Source organism: Maylandia zebra, linkage group LG17 (genome assembly GCF_041146795.1).
Source record: "Maylandia zebra isolate NMK-2024a linkage group LG17, Mzebra_GT3a, whole genome shotgun sequence".
Lineage (NCBI taxonomy): Eukaryota > Metazoa > Chordata > Actinopteri > Cichliformes > Cichlidae > Maylandia > Maylandia zebra.
The window spans coordinates 24025950-24040491 of NC_135183.1; the positions used below are offsets into that span (position 1 = coordinate 24025950).

The 14542-nt window shown below is 39.3% G+C and overlaps 1 protein-coding gene across 2 annotated transcripts in view; it reads left to right on the top strand.

The window, feature by feature from the left end:
• The first annotated feature begins 544 nt into the window (after positions 1-544).
• The window catches only part of ppfibp1a (PPFIA binding protein 1a), a 31431-nt gene continuing 17433 nt past the window's right edge, over positions 545-14542 (top strand). The window contains exons 1-4 of one of the 2 annotated variants that reach the window (XM_004548434.3): positions 545-744; positions 8868-8947; positions 10833-11038; positions 14276-14356. In XM_004548434.3, the coding sequence (XP_004548491.1) occupies positions 8884-8947; positions 10833-11038; positions 14276-14356 (351 nt within the window). In that variant the 5' untranslated portion in view covers positions 545-744; positions 8868-8883. Of the gene's footprint in view, positions 745-925; positions 945-8867; positions 8948-10832; positions 11039-14275; positions 14357-14542 lie in introns of those variants that run through there. The other variant, XM_076876176.1, reaches the window with a different exon arrangement.

The following is a 14542-nucleotide window of genomic DNA, read 5'->3' on the forward strand; positions in this document are numbered from 1 at the left end:
TCATTATCATCACTAAGAGGTCACTACAGTGGATTGTCTGTCTCAGCTTCCTCCGTCACACTAACCCTCTATGTCCTCCATTGATATATCAGTGGAGCTGCTAAATAAGAGGAGAAGAGGAAAACCACGCTGAGCATTCATCTCCACTATATCCACTATCCCTCCTCTGTATGTCAGAATCATCTCAACCTTCTCTGTCTTACTTCGCTCAGGATCTGCTGTCCCTCATATATAATAATAAGTTAAGAATAACATACAACATTATATTAGCCTACAATGGGATGACAAAGCTCATATAGAATACTTTCTTAACACTAGGAGCAGAAGATGTTTTTTTTAATCATTTTATTATCATGAAGGTTGGAAAAAATATGAAAATTACTGAATTCAAAGTGTTGCTTTGTGTCAGCAGTGAGAAAGATACAAGAAATGTCATGTCTTAGTCTAACATCAGAGGACATGAGTTTTATTGTGAAGGGCAAAAGCGATTCTTCCTCTGCTAACGGATTTTATGCTTTTATTCTGAAGTCATGACTTCCTGAAGTTTCTTCCTGTGTGGCTTTAACTTGACGCCGCACTCTATCGCCTTTTTTAGCTGGATGAAAACTTCATTTCACAGACAAATTCAATGAGAAGGTGAACGGCGACCATGAAGCTCCGTTGAAAGGCGGCCAAAGAGTTTGGAGTAAGCTAACTGGAGACTGCAGGACCCCGTCGTTAAAACTTTTTCTTTGGTCGAAAACTGTAAGTTTTCCGAAGTTTCAATTAAGTTTTTTGCAGTTTTAAAAACAGAGTTACTGTTAACTGTTGACTTTTCCAGTCTTTACTAAAGTGCTTACTTGACTTTTATGGTGTTAAAAACGCTAAAGTCATCTTGTTTTCTGTTTAATTGGACTTGAAGCTAAAAACGATGTGGACGTGTTAGCTAACGTATTAACCCAGAGGTGAGCTTTTTCCCCTAACTTTTGCGTATTCATTTGAATATTGAATGTATTCCCTATGTTAATGGCTATTTAAGATTATACTGCACATATGGCAGCCTAAAGTTAAATAGCCATAATTGTGTTGAGGTATTTAGAATTTATTGTGATATTATAATTTGTATTTTCCTCTATTTCTACACCATCGGTGAACACTTATATAGAAAATCTCCCCGGGTCTTACTGTGATATTTCACTGCAGTTTTAAAATGTTATTTGGGGTTAAATCACCAGCCCATGCACCACACATGTGTTTAAATTCCATGTTAACAAAAAACACATGTAGATACTAATAATCCATAGAAGTGATAAAGTTATTAGAGACAGTACATTTTTTTTTCAAAGCATTGCAGTTTCTTTTAGTGCTTTTAATTGTGCTAGCTTTGTATGTGAGGACCTTTATTGCATCACATTTTATTTATGTATCCATAAATGTGCAGGCCAACTTATGAATCACTGTCGTGAACCTCCAGTCAGACTCAGTTTGGCGCCCAGCATCATTTAGAAAATGATGTAGGAGCCAGCACTTTATAGCTGATTCAGGTCCAGTGTCGGCTTTTTTCATCATCAGCCTGAGACTTATGCAGCCTTTGTGTGGGTAAAAGTCTGCAGTGTAGTTTTTTTATTCAGGAAAACCCCCACTCCTGAGGCACATGACCCCCTGGCAGTGCTCTACTCTCCCGATCTCCCTCTGGTGACGTCTTGGCCTGCAGGCAGATAACCTAAAACTTAACAAAGGATTTTATTTCCCTCTCTGTCAATAACCACATTTGTATTCTCACCTCACTCATTCAGCCAATGATTCATGTCTCAGAAAACCCATGCTGATGCACACTTGCTTGCACAGCCATATCTGATGTTACAGGAGCATAGTAAAACAAACTGCTTAGTGATTGTTTAAGAGACACAAATAAATAAGTCTAATCTCCTGGAAGCATGTTTCCTCAGGCAGCAGGCGTGTGCGTGTGCGTGTGTGTGTGTGTCAGTCAGTCAGTCAGGACAAAGTCCATTATTGGCCCATGGCAGTAAACTTGCCTTGCAATAAGATTTACATGGCACACTCCCCAAAGTTTTCTAGATTTAGATTTTGTTTTTCTTAAAGCCACGTGTCCAAAAATTCTACGGGGGCCTTTCTATCTCAGGCACCTTTTTTTTTTTTCTTTTTTTTTTTTTTTTTTTTTTTTTCTCTTCTCTCCATGATATTTGCATTCCTTGCATTCTTGGTGCAGTTATCTTGTGGTAGTGTATTTTGAAAGAAGGGAGGTGTCATGTTGAAGCCACATGACATACTGGGATGTTTACATTCTTCTGAAATTAATTATAACGTCTTAATCTAAAACATTTGTCTCACAGGAACAGATTTAAAGGCTCGTTCCTCTCTAAATTCAGTAAAATTGATGCTAAAGGCTCCATTATGATGTGACAGAAGTAATATAGGAGCTCCTGGACTTTCAGCTTTTATTGCAGTGTGTGAAGGGATTGCAGGAAAATTGCAGTGTCTTTGCAAGAGGAAGACATTTCCCCAGAATTTGCCAGGAAGCACTTCCTGACAGGACTGAGTGAAGGTCTTCCTGAGCGTAAGGATGCCTCTGTTTCAATCCTGTTTATTGGAAGCGCTTATAATGGTGTGAGTAATACTAGGACTTCTGAGTTACGTTAGTGATAACAAAGGCAACAAACTGTAGTTTTTCTTGGCTTGCTGAGATCTCTTACTCATTTCCTCCAGAGCTTTTCTTTATTTTGACAATTTATTTTTCCCCTCTAGTTTGAATTCTGCCTGTGATGTAGTTTGGGCCACGTGGAAAAACTGCAATAACTTGGGATCAGAGTCGTGGTGCTACCATGTGAGGCTCTAAAAGACAAAGACTTGTTTGTGTAGCGTGTTGCGGCAGCCGGTGCTGCAGTGAGAAACCCAGCGCTGGTTTAGTGTCTGACGTTACTATGAAACAACCTGACCTCACAGTAGCCCAGACTGAAAGTTCTATGCACCATCTCTCAGGGGGAAGGGTAAACAAAAGGAGGGTGTTTTACTGGAGTTTTTGATGGGGCTTTTTCTTAAATTGGGTGGCACAGGAAGACCAAGAGCAAGGCAGGTGGGCCAGAATATTCAATCATAAAATGCAGTGATGACAACTGGTGTGGAAAAACATTAGGTGCAGCCCTGTGCTCCAGTGCACAAAAGCCTGCAGATGATTCTTGTACTGAATAAGTTTTTATAAGTTGATTAATGTCTTAGTAACTTTTGTCATTGTTATTAGCTGTCAGTTCAGCTCAGGAGGGTTCAAATCTGACTAAAACAAATGTTTTAAAAGGAATGGCAGCAATGTAGGTGTATTGGAGACGGTCTGTATTCAGTTATAGTTTCAGATCTGGTTATATTTGCAGTTTATTTTAGTCAAGGGTGATGGTGCTGAAGGAGAAGCGAATGTATTGATTAGATTACTTTTAAAGAAGAAGTAGTCATGAACTTATGGTAGCATGTTATTTTAAACTTGTTCTCAGACCTTTGACCTAAAGTGTCACACAGATTTACAAACCATGAGCAAAAGTATCGTACAGCTGATTATGAGCAGGTCTAAACTTCCTACGACAAACTGGGTTGTAGTACTTCACCTTATGCAGCTTCTTATGCTACATTCTGAAATGCACATCTGTACCACAGCTGGAGGTAAGTTATAGGAGCACGAGGCACCGGTAGAGGCGTGTGTGTGTTACAGAGACCGACCATTCAACGTATGGTCAAGTAATCCCAGCCTATTTTCAGATGCTTCATCCCTCCCCCCTCCTCATTCTGTATCACTCCAAATCCATCTGGTTGACGTTAAAACCACCTCTTAGCCCCAGAAAAGTAGAGTTTGATTCTCTTACTGATTTCTTTCTTTAAAATTGAAAAATTCTTCTGTCAGATGGATTTAGATCAGTAGCATTGATTCCTTTTTTGGGGGGTGGAAACATTTATTCAAATGGCAAGAGCAGAACAATAAGTGAATGATGTCATTAATGCGGTTTTATAGTGTGGTTTTTATAGTGTTAGATGGCCTCTCAGACCTCCACAAAAAAGCTGTTTTTAGGCCTCTGAACATATGCTTTTTATCCATTGCTTTTGCAATTGTTGCCCTTTTTAAAATAAAAACTTTAGTTTAGAGTGAACTAAGGTTTGTGAGCAATTTATTCATGATGGCTATAAGTGGATATTTGCTTTGTAAAAGTGTATCAAAAGAGCATTGTTGAATAGGCTTGGAGTGAAATGTCCACCTCTTTCATAGAAGTTTACCCTCTGACTGGTCCCAGCAGATACGTACCCCTCCCTAAGCCTGGTTCAGGCAGAGGTCTCTTCCTGTAAAAGAGGAGTATTTCCTCACCACCATCAACAAATGCTTGCTCATAGAGGGTCATCTGATCACAGTCAACCGATGGGGTTTTCTTTCTAATATTGTATGGTCTTTAACTTAAAATATAAAGGGCGATTCTTGTGAAATCAAGTTAGAGGTTGTGTCTACTGTTTTTGTTTCCCAATGTTGTTTCTCCTGACACTGACGATCAAAAATTATGCAACAACCAGCTGGGTGTACAGAGCAAAGACGTTGGCCTAAGGAAAAGCTACAACCACTTGAAGCTGGCTCTGCATCATCTCAGTATCATCACATCATCTCAATATGTGGGATAACAATGATGCTCAGTCCCACAAAGATATTTGTGGTCTTGATGGTATATTTTAAAACAAACTGGAGGCCAATTGTGGTTAAGTTTTTGCAAAAGTATGTAATGTGGACGTGTTTTCCTTCTGATCAGTGTTTTCCTGGTGTGTCTGAAAAGATATCTATGATAGTCGGGACCAAGCCTCTTCCTTCCTACTTAAGACAATAAAAAAAGGAAAAAGTAAGGGTTAAGCAATTTCCTTAAACAGCTGAACACTATCTTTTTTTTGAGGAAAAATTACTTCAGCAGGACTGAATGTTTGCATGTGTTTCAACTTTCATCAGGGAAGAATAGACTTTGGGCACAGGATGGATCATGTGTGATGTCAAAACAAACTACTGTGGTCAACAATGGAGCTCCATGGCACAGAGGAATAGGATATTTCTGGCTCTAGCAGATAGACAATACTTGTTTGTAGGTTCAGTTCTTTTCTGCGTGGGTTTTTTTTTTTTTTTTTTTTTTTTTTTTTTTTTTTTTTTTTTTCTTTTGCTTGGGGTAAAATATCTGAATCCATTTGAGTTGCCTCCATGTATATGACACGCCAGCTTTTGTTTGTTGTTTCTTGTTGGCATTTTATCTTTTCCCTTCATGGATCAGTTTAAATGTCTTGGGCTTTGACATAATACAGTCCTTGGGGGGATTTAGTGTGAGGGAAAGAGGGTCAAAAAGGTCAGCAGGAATGTCACTGCCTGGTATTAGTGTTTAGTTTGTGGGAGAACTGGCTTGCTTAGGAATGCATGCAGTCATCACTCCTACGCTTCAGGCATCAGACAATATAATTTCATATGGACCCTCCTTCACAAGGCCACAGATGGACTCTCATCTTTAGGTTTAGCCATATTTTATATATATATAATTAATTTTTTAAATGGTTGACCTGTTCATCACTGATGTGAGTAAAAGTGGAAAATCCCTGACATTTTAAAGGCTTTGAGTCTAAAGAGCGACCAAACCAGTTTTTACGGAAGGTTTCAGTGCCATCTATTTGCTGCATGGCCAGCACAAAATTGACTTTTATTTTCATGTGCTCATTTAATTCCTGTTTTGACTCTTTTCCAGAGATAAATTGACCTGGCATTTTGACTTTCATGGGAATTGTTACTAAATGGGATTTCACATGAAACTCATTCCAGTTTCGATGTGGCTTTTATCACATGACAACTCATTCTATTTCATATCTCCTCAAGGGACAAAAAAATGGGACCATTAAGGACAGCTGAACAGAGCATGAGTTAGGGTGTCTTGTGAAGGATTTCATTATTTACATGTTTATTTGTTTGTTTTTAAATTTCAAAAGTGTTTCCAGCAACAAATATGACTCTTGAGCTATATATTTCCTCCAGAGTTTATTCAAAAAGCATCCTGTTTCCATCAAATCACAGAGTAAAGCATAGTAGTAGCAGTCGTAGTAAGAAGTGCATCGGTGGTGTGCCTCCAACCTCATTCCACTTGGAAACTTTACAGTTTATATGGAAAGCAGGTTGTTATATCTTCAGATGCATGTGTCTGCATAACCAGGGTTCTGTTTAGATTCAAGCGTAATGATATGTTGATGTTGTACTACAAATACAGCACTTTGTATGACATTTTGGAACAAACCTACACCCACTTCTCTGCAGTTAAACCAGGCGCCAAAGCACTTAAGGCTCCTTGTTTTAACAGCAGACTGTAGCAAACCCAGCTCACATATTGAGGTCATTGGTCTTAATTAAGCCCTTAATGCCAATTTCTTAACCTACTGGGTATGACACTGTGACCCCACAGAGGGAGGAAATGAGGCAAAGCCACTAGTCCCCCCCCCTCCCTTTTTTACTATGCGATGTCTGAACAAGTGGGGTTACTGTTTTTATGTCGGACAGCTGGGCTCTCTGTGCCATATTGTTTACTATTTCAGTTCCTCTAAATCAGATTTTGTTTGAAGCGATAAGTGGCCAGTGCAAGTAAAAGAGAGACATGTGATAAGTGTTTGAATCCACTGGTCATGGGTATATTGTCCAACTTTGTTATGGAAGTTTGAAATGCCGAGCATGCCGGAGCTACAAGGCCTGAGACCCCTGGGAGAATAGTGCCATTATTTTAGAGAGGAGCCTGGCCATGAGCACTCGTGACTGCCCACTCGCCGGAAATAAGGGCTTCTGGATAATAAGTCCTGGAAATCACTTTGTTTTTTGTCTCTGAGGCAGCCAGTTTTTTTTTTTTTTTTTTTTTTTCTTTTCGTTTTTTTTGTGTCGCCGACTGCAAGGGTAATTTGATGCAGCAGTCATTTGAAAAGGAAGAATGAGACCTTTTACTGTAACAAGATTAGTGATAACTTAATAATTTCTTTTTCAAGTGGAAATGTAAATGCATGCATACAGGCAGGCTTTCTGGTTCAAAACAGGCTATTGTGCATCAACAGTGCAATTTCCTTACCAGTAACTACAACAGGGACAAGGGTGGCATCAAAAATATATGTAAAGGACTCTTTAGGGAATTGCCTGATTCACCAGAAATGGCAGTTTACTGTTGTTGTCTTGCTTTTCTTTACTGGACATGTTAATTTTAGTTGTTTAGACGTGGCATGAACAGTTTGCAAATTTGTCTGCCTACTCTTAGGAAGTGGCTCTCCAGTCCTGTTTTGGATCAAAACATCCCTCCCACCAAGTTCCAGTGTTTTCACCACAGTAGACTTTGAGACCTGGCATTTTAGGGAATACTGACATTCTTGGTTGAAAACATGTCCAGCGTGTTACATCTGCTATATTTTAAAAACTGTTACTGGGTAACATTAGGAGTGATGGTTGCACAAGAAAAGGGCCAGTGTATGCCCATATTGTTTTTAATGCAATGTCAAACAAATGACACGACATATCATAATGTGGACTATTATATAAAAACGTATGGAATGCCTACAAATCCATATTTTATCCCAAATACAGCATTTTAAAACACTGGTTGTTTAAACTGAGGCATTTTACTCTTTCATGAAAAAAAAAAAAATTCTCATTATCATTTGAATGCAGCAACATTAAAACACAAAACTTGGGGCAGGGACAGCAAACGGCTGGAAGAGTAAGTAGTACTAAAGAGAAACAGCTGGAGGAACCTTTTGGCGCTAATTAAGTTAATTGGCAATGGGTCAGTAACATATTGTCTGTATAAAAAGAGCACTTGAGAGAATTGGGTCGAACTCACCTGCCTGCAGTCTAAATCTTTTACCGATTAACAACATTTAGCCATCTTTTTTTTTTTTTTTTTTTTTGGGGGGGGGGGGACTTTCTTTGTAACCTCATTTTTAGCCATCAAAGTAGCCAAACAAATGCTAGACATTCATCCATACCCTTGTTAGCCTGATTCTGATTCTCACTTTAACTCTAAAACCAAGGTTACAAGTTTGCCAGTGTAATCATTTTTAATCATTTAGATTGTTTTTAAAAACAAACTGTTTCCAACAAAGATGACTTCAGATGTTTAATCTGTTCAGTCTTTGGTTTACTGTGACAAACCAGTCCTTCATTTAAAATTTCTTTTGGAAGAGTAGCTCTCAAGAGCTGGAGTTAAGTCTGCCCATCACACAATCACTTTTTGAACAAGCACAATTGCACACACATTCAATGAGTGCGTGCTTACACCTAAGCGTTTTTCTAAACACTGACATAAGGCCAACCCTGATGCTTTCAGGGAACATTTGTAAACTGTAGCGCCAGAAAATTTGTAACATTATCCAAATAAACACTGCACTAGTGTCATTAAATTTCTGAATTCTGTGAAGAGAAGCTGTCGGTGCTGTTGTCTTAGTGGCTGTTGATGATGTGATATGTGGTTTCATGTGGGCATGAAACACCATCTCATCACACGGTGTATTTAGAAGTTGTAGTTGAGTGCTGTTAAACATCTATTTAGCCAGATCCAGTTTGAATAGTTGCTTTGATGAAAAGTTGAAGAGCTTTTACGCCGTAATGGCAATACTTTTACCTCATGTGCAATACTCCAGCAGTTTGGGGGATGGCCACTTTTCAATCTTTTCTGTCTTACAACGATCAAAGTCTGTTTGTGAACTGATAACATAAAAAAAGACTACTGCAGGCATAGCTGCAGACACCATATTTGGCAGTGATTTGATTTTGAAGTATATTTTAATGCCTTTTAGTTCCGGCCAAGATCCTTTATGGAGTTTCCCTTTTTTCTTATGCTTGTCTTCTCTTTCAGAACAATTGAACACAAGATGATGTCTGACGCTAGCGAGATGTTGGCAGCAGCCTTGGAGCAAATGGATGGGATCATAGCAGGTAACCACAGTGAACATTTGGACTCTAAGACCTGGGAATAGCACTTTTTCAAGTGGGCATGGTAAGCTATGAGGGTCTACTCACATCTGGAAATCATTAAATTGCAAATACAGAGTCTAGCGGACAATAACTTTACCACTTTTACCTGCAGTTTAATGTAATCCTTCTGAATATACATGAGTCTGAAATACAGCTGAAACCATGCTTTTAGTGGTCTGCCTCCACTGCATGAAGAATTAAAGTAAGTTTCCATTGTCCCTGCCGTGATGGAAACTAATGATTATTCAAGCTCTGTGAGTTTGGAATATAAACCTCTTGCTTGTGAGCTTTTGGCTGCACTCTGTATATTTGTGCTGCTGCAGATGAGCAGACCAGACTTCAGTTTTTGAGTCCCTACTTTTTCCACTGATGTGTGTAATTATAGCACTGACCTTTCCAATGGGAACGAGACGGCTGATCACATGATATCACCCCGTCCCCACTGTTTCCGCAGAAACCACAGGCATCATCAAGCCCTCATGCCCTGCTACTGTGGGGGAAGCCATGCTTGGTGGGAACATCATGCACTTGAAATCAGTTGGGATGCTGCCGCATTTGCTTCCAAATAAAATGCAGTTTCCACTTATACAGAGAGATTTAATTGTCTTTGTTATCTTATATTTTGTCTGATGGACACCATACAAATATTGTTTGCTCAGTATGTTTGCATGATTGTGGTATTCTCGCCACGTCGGCATTAAAGTATCCACGAAAGTACCTAAAAGTTATTATGACGCTTTAATTTGCTGAAATGTTTACTTGAGTAGGAGGAAAATGGCTTCAGAGGGAAAACCATGTGAGCTATTTAAACGAACATAATGGTCTTTGAGAATTTGATGGAAACCCCAATTAAAATGTTCTATGAAGGATGTGAAGAGCTGCAACTGTAACAGCTCTGAGCTGCAACAACCATTTTTAACTGTCATTAAAAATGGTGTCTCTGTGTTGGGGTTGTGCAGTTAATCAAATTTTAAATTCTGTTAAAATTTTGGCAAGATAAGAAGTTAATTGAGATGAAAAAGGAATCATTTACTTAATTGTTTTCTAAAACTGCTCCTATGTTTGACCTTTTAGCACACTTCACGCCTCTAATTCACTCCGTGCCAGTCACCTCACTAAACTTTTTTTTTTTCTTTTATCTTTTTTTTTTTTTTTTTAATAATTCAATTTCATGGAATTAATGAAAAGACAAGGATTTTTTTCTTGAACTTTAATAAATAATTTTTTTCCAAATCATATTCTTAATGACAAAATAATCGTTAGCATAATCGAATACCCCTGTTCTGTACATATGCTCTTGTGAAAATTCATTATAGACGTTTTGTTTAATCTTGTTACATCATAGAAAAAGAACTGATACATTAGAAATGTGCACAGCTGTGCAGCAATTAATTTAAAGCAGTTAAAAGGAGCTTTAGTTTGTTTATGCACCACAAGTTAAATCTTATTTATATTCTTTTTACCGCTGACCTGGAGTTCTTGCCATTTAGTGAATGCAACAAAACGCAAAGTCCATAACTCATATTAAATAATATTTTGCACTGTACATACTGTAACAAAGATTATCAACCCCAAAACAAGCTATATAAATGCTGTAATCTAGTTTGATGTATTTGGTGTTTACAGACTGATATGTTGGTGACTGTTTAAAGGCATCAATGCAGTAACAAAGGCAATAGCAGTTTTTAATGATTGAAAAGAAAAAAAAATTGGAATATGCAGCTGTATGAAAGTATGAGTTCACAAGCTATTCATCATGATTCCACCACTCCTGCAGATCAAAGACAAATGTAGATTTCATAACAACCTCTATATGTATCTAAATCCTCCCCCTGCACTTCGCCAGGCTCCAAGGCCATGGACTACTCCAACGGGCTGTTTGACTGCCAGTCTCCCACATCGCCTTTCCTCGGTGGCCTTCGGGTCCTTCACTTGCTGGAGGATTTGCGGGCAGCCCTGGAGCTGATGGATAATGATGAGAGGGACAACCTGCGGTGTCAGATTCCTGATTCCACTGCAGAGGGTCTGGTGGAGTGGCTGCACGGACGAATGGTAAAAAGACCCCGTGTAGGGTTCTCTCTAGATTTCTTTGTCTGGTCTTTTAGGTTGAAGTGTGATCGAAAAGTGTCGTGAATTTCTAATGAAGACTTCTCCTTGCACACCTCTGGACCCCTGTCAGTGTGATTGCTGTTTTTAGTAGGGGTGCAACGATACACAAAATTCACGGTTCGGTTCGGTTCGATACTTTGGTGTCACGGTTCGATATTTTTTTGATACAAAAAAAATGTTCATGCCTTTTTAATTTGTCATTTATTAAAATTATAAATATATATTTTAACTCAAAAGTACAGTTTTTAAATTTAACCCTAACCCTTGTGCGTGTTTTTTATTTTGACAGCGAATGTGCACCTGCGGACCACTTATGTGCAGCCCTGGTTATTTAGCTCGTCATATTGCAGCCACAGAAATTATTTTGTCCATGAAACCATAAAGCTGCACTTTCTTTTTGCCTTATAGTCTGATTTGTCATAACTTCTCCGTTTTGTGGTAAGCTTTTCTTTGGCTGTCACTTCTTCACCCTGACCTGTCTTATTTGGCTCAGCAGAACTAAAATATATATCTGTCTGTGAAGGTCATCGTAGTCAAATATATATCCTGCTGCTTTTACACACGCACTCACATAAGCTCAGCGATTCTCTGCGCGATCAACCTCTCACATGTTTAAGCTTGCTGCGGGAGATTTCACTTGTCATGTTTGCATAGTAAGCTACCAATTAATAAGACGATGTCAGAGGAATTGGTGCACAAATTATCATCACTCACAGATCAGTGCTGTCATTGCAAAGTGAAAGCAAAAAAACAAGCGCAAATTCAAACGCGATTTCAATATGTCACATATTGACAGTGGCTCACCGATGCCAATGACATAATTACCCAGCTACATTTCTGAAAGAATGCAAAAGCATTGACATATATTTTTCCTTCCTACAATAGCCCGACAGGCAGGGCAGAGATAGATTTTGGTAGCCCGACTGAAAAGATTGCTAGCCCTGTATCTGATTGAGGAATCACTCATCTTTGGAAAAGAGAGTTTATTACAGAGAAATGTCTCTTTCCAAAATAAAAGCTATACTATCCGCTTCTTCTGGGCTATATTCTCAGCAGCATGAGGAGAATCATGTGCTAACGGCAGTCTAAATGACTCGGCTAAAGTTAGTAGCATCCTTGCTTGTTTTTTTTCTGCTTCCACTTGTCTTTGCACTAGGATGATGTCGGCGTAAATGTGCAGTCATATTCGTTGTGTTCCCACTAGTGCTTTCAGGTTAATCTCGTTGAAATGACCTTAACGCCACAACACGGCAAATCTCCGTTAACGAGCTACCGCCGATCGCCCCGTGCATGGGGCTAGACGGCCAACACGTTAACGAGCTAACTGCGCTAACACACTAGTTCCCACCCATGTAATTGAGCATTGCATGGCACATCCAACATACTGTTTTACTTTAGTCCATGACTCGCTTACCTTCAGGGTCATACGTCACATGAAAACCAAAATAATTCCAAATGCCAGATCTGAATGAGGGTGGGGGAGGTCCATGTTGCAAGGAGAGCTTAACTTCTGTCTCGCTAGCTTGCCCTGCGCTCTTCCTTCTGACGACGCTGTCTGTGTTGAGCGCTCAGTGAATCTGCGTTCGACTACTCCGCCTAGGCTGCACTGTCGAGCCTAGGCGGAGTAGTCAAACGCAGATTCACTGAGCGCTCAACACAGACAGCGTCGTCAGAAGGAAAGTTGATAAAATAAATAAACTTTGTATTGTTCGATACATATGCGTACCGAACCGAAAGCACTGTATCGAACGGTTCAATATCGATACGAATATCGTTGCACCCCTAGTTTTTAGATCAGTGAGTGGACCCCTTGCTGCTCCATGAGGTTTATGAAGTTATGTCATACATTGAGGTGATGGAAGCCGTATCTCTGTCAAAGATCAGAGGGCGTGACTCAGGTCAAAGGCATGCTTTATAATTTTATTTTATTTTTTTAACGTATAGAGTTCTGCTGTAAGTCTAAGGGAGGTCACTCCCTTTTTTGGCCACTACAATCTCTTGTTCGCTACAAGCCCTACTAGCCAGGTTTGTCTTCCTGTGACTTTGTCCTGATCTCTGAAGTTCCAGCTTGCGTCACTGGATATACAAGTGCTCAGATTAGGAGTTTTAAAAGATTGCATCCGTGCTGAAAGTGATCAAGAAGGAGTCTACTTTGATGTGGAAATGAGCTCAATTTAAACCCAGCCTTTTAGAGAGGTGGCATACATCTTTGGTCACGCCTTGCAGTTACATTTGGGAGTAATAAAGGTTATATATGCCCCTTGAAGAGACTTTTTCATCATCTGTCTCAATTGCATCTTAACCTGTTGAGGTCATTTTGAGTTTATTGCTTTCTTGTTGGATCCATTTGCTCCTAGTTTTGCATCAAATGCAGTTGATTCACCTGAGGATTACATGTGGATAAGTATGAGGAAATGAAAATCTGCTCTTCTTTTCTTGCTTTCCTGAGCAGAGAGAGTTGCTGCAAACCTAAAGGCCGTCGTTTGATATTTTTGATTTATTTATTTATTTTGTGTGCAGAAATGAGAAAAACCCGTCACTTTGTGCATGGTTCGTATCTTTGCACAGCGCAGATTTAGCCTGGGGTGAATTATCCTCTATGCTTTTCATCTCTTGATTGTGCTCCTTTGCCTTTACTGTGACTTTGTTTATACTAGAAGTAATGTTTTGACAGGGTGTGTGAATGATGGAGTTTCTATAGGAGCCTCCCTGCAAATAGTTTCCATCATAAAAACTCATGCTGACTCTGTGTGAGGCTCATGTTTTTCTTCCTTCGCTCCCTCGACTCTCCATTTGTGATATTTGAGAAAAAGTTTGCTTTTCATTCAATTCTGAAATCACTTTCATGTGAGAACACTGATGACGTCACATTTTCCTGAAAGTCTTTAAACACGTATCAATTCATTCCTTCAAGGGAAAACCATGTGACTGTGAGTTATGTTTATACAAGAAAACAGTGTGTAGTTTATCCATTAGGATATCCATGTAGCTCAGAGCTGTGTATTTTAGTTTGCTTTTCCCAGGCAGATCTACATTTCAACATAATTTATATACCATCTCCCGATTTTATGAGCTCTTATATTTCAAGAAACATTAACTTAAAGCCTTATTTATCTTGCATTGCAAATGCAGCTGTTTGCTCAAACAATACAGATCCCCTTGTATCATCTCTTATTTCAGACCAACGTCCACAGCTCCGAAGCAGTCGCCCAAGAGCGTCTGTCACGACTTGAGAGTGACAAAGAGTGTCTCATTCTTCAGGTGCGTGAGCAAAGCTCTCTGTCACGGCTGCAAAACAGCCGAGCAATTTGTCTTGAATGTGCAATTAAGTGTTATTGTGGCTATTAGCACTTGTGTTATTAGTGGGATCAAAGGCACGCTTTCAGTTCTTTTTGTAAGCTTGCAGCATGTTGCCAAAATTAAACAATAGATTTGGAAGAAATCTGG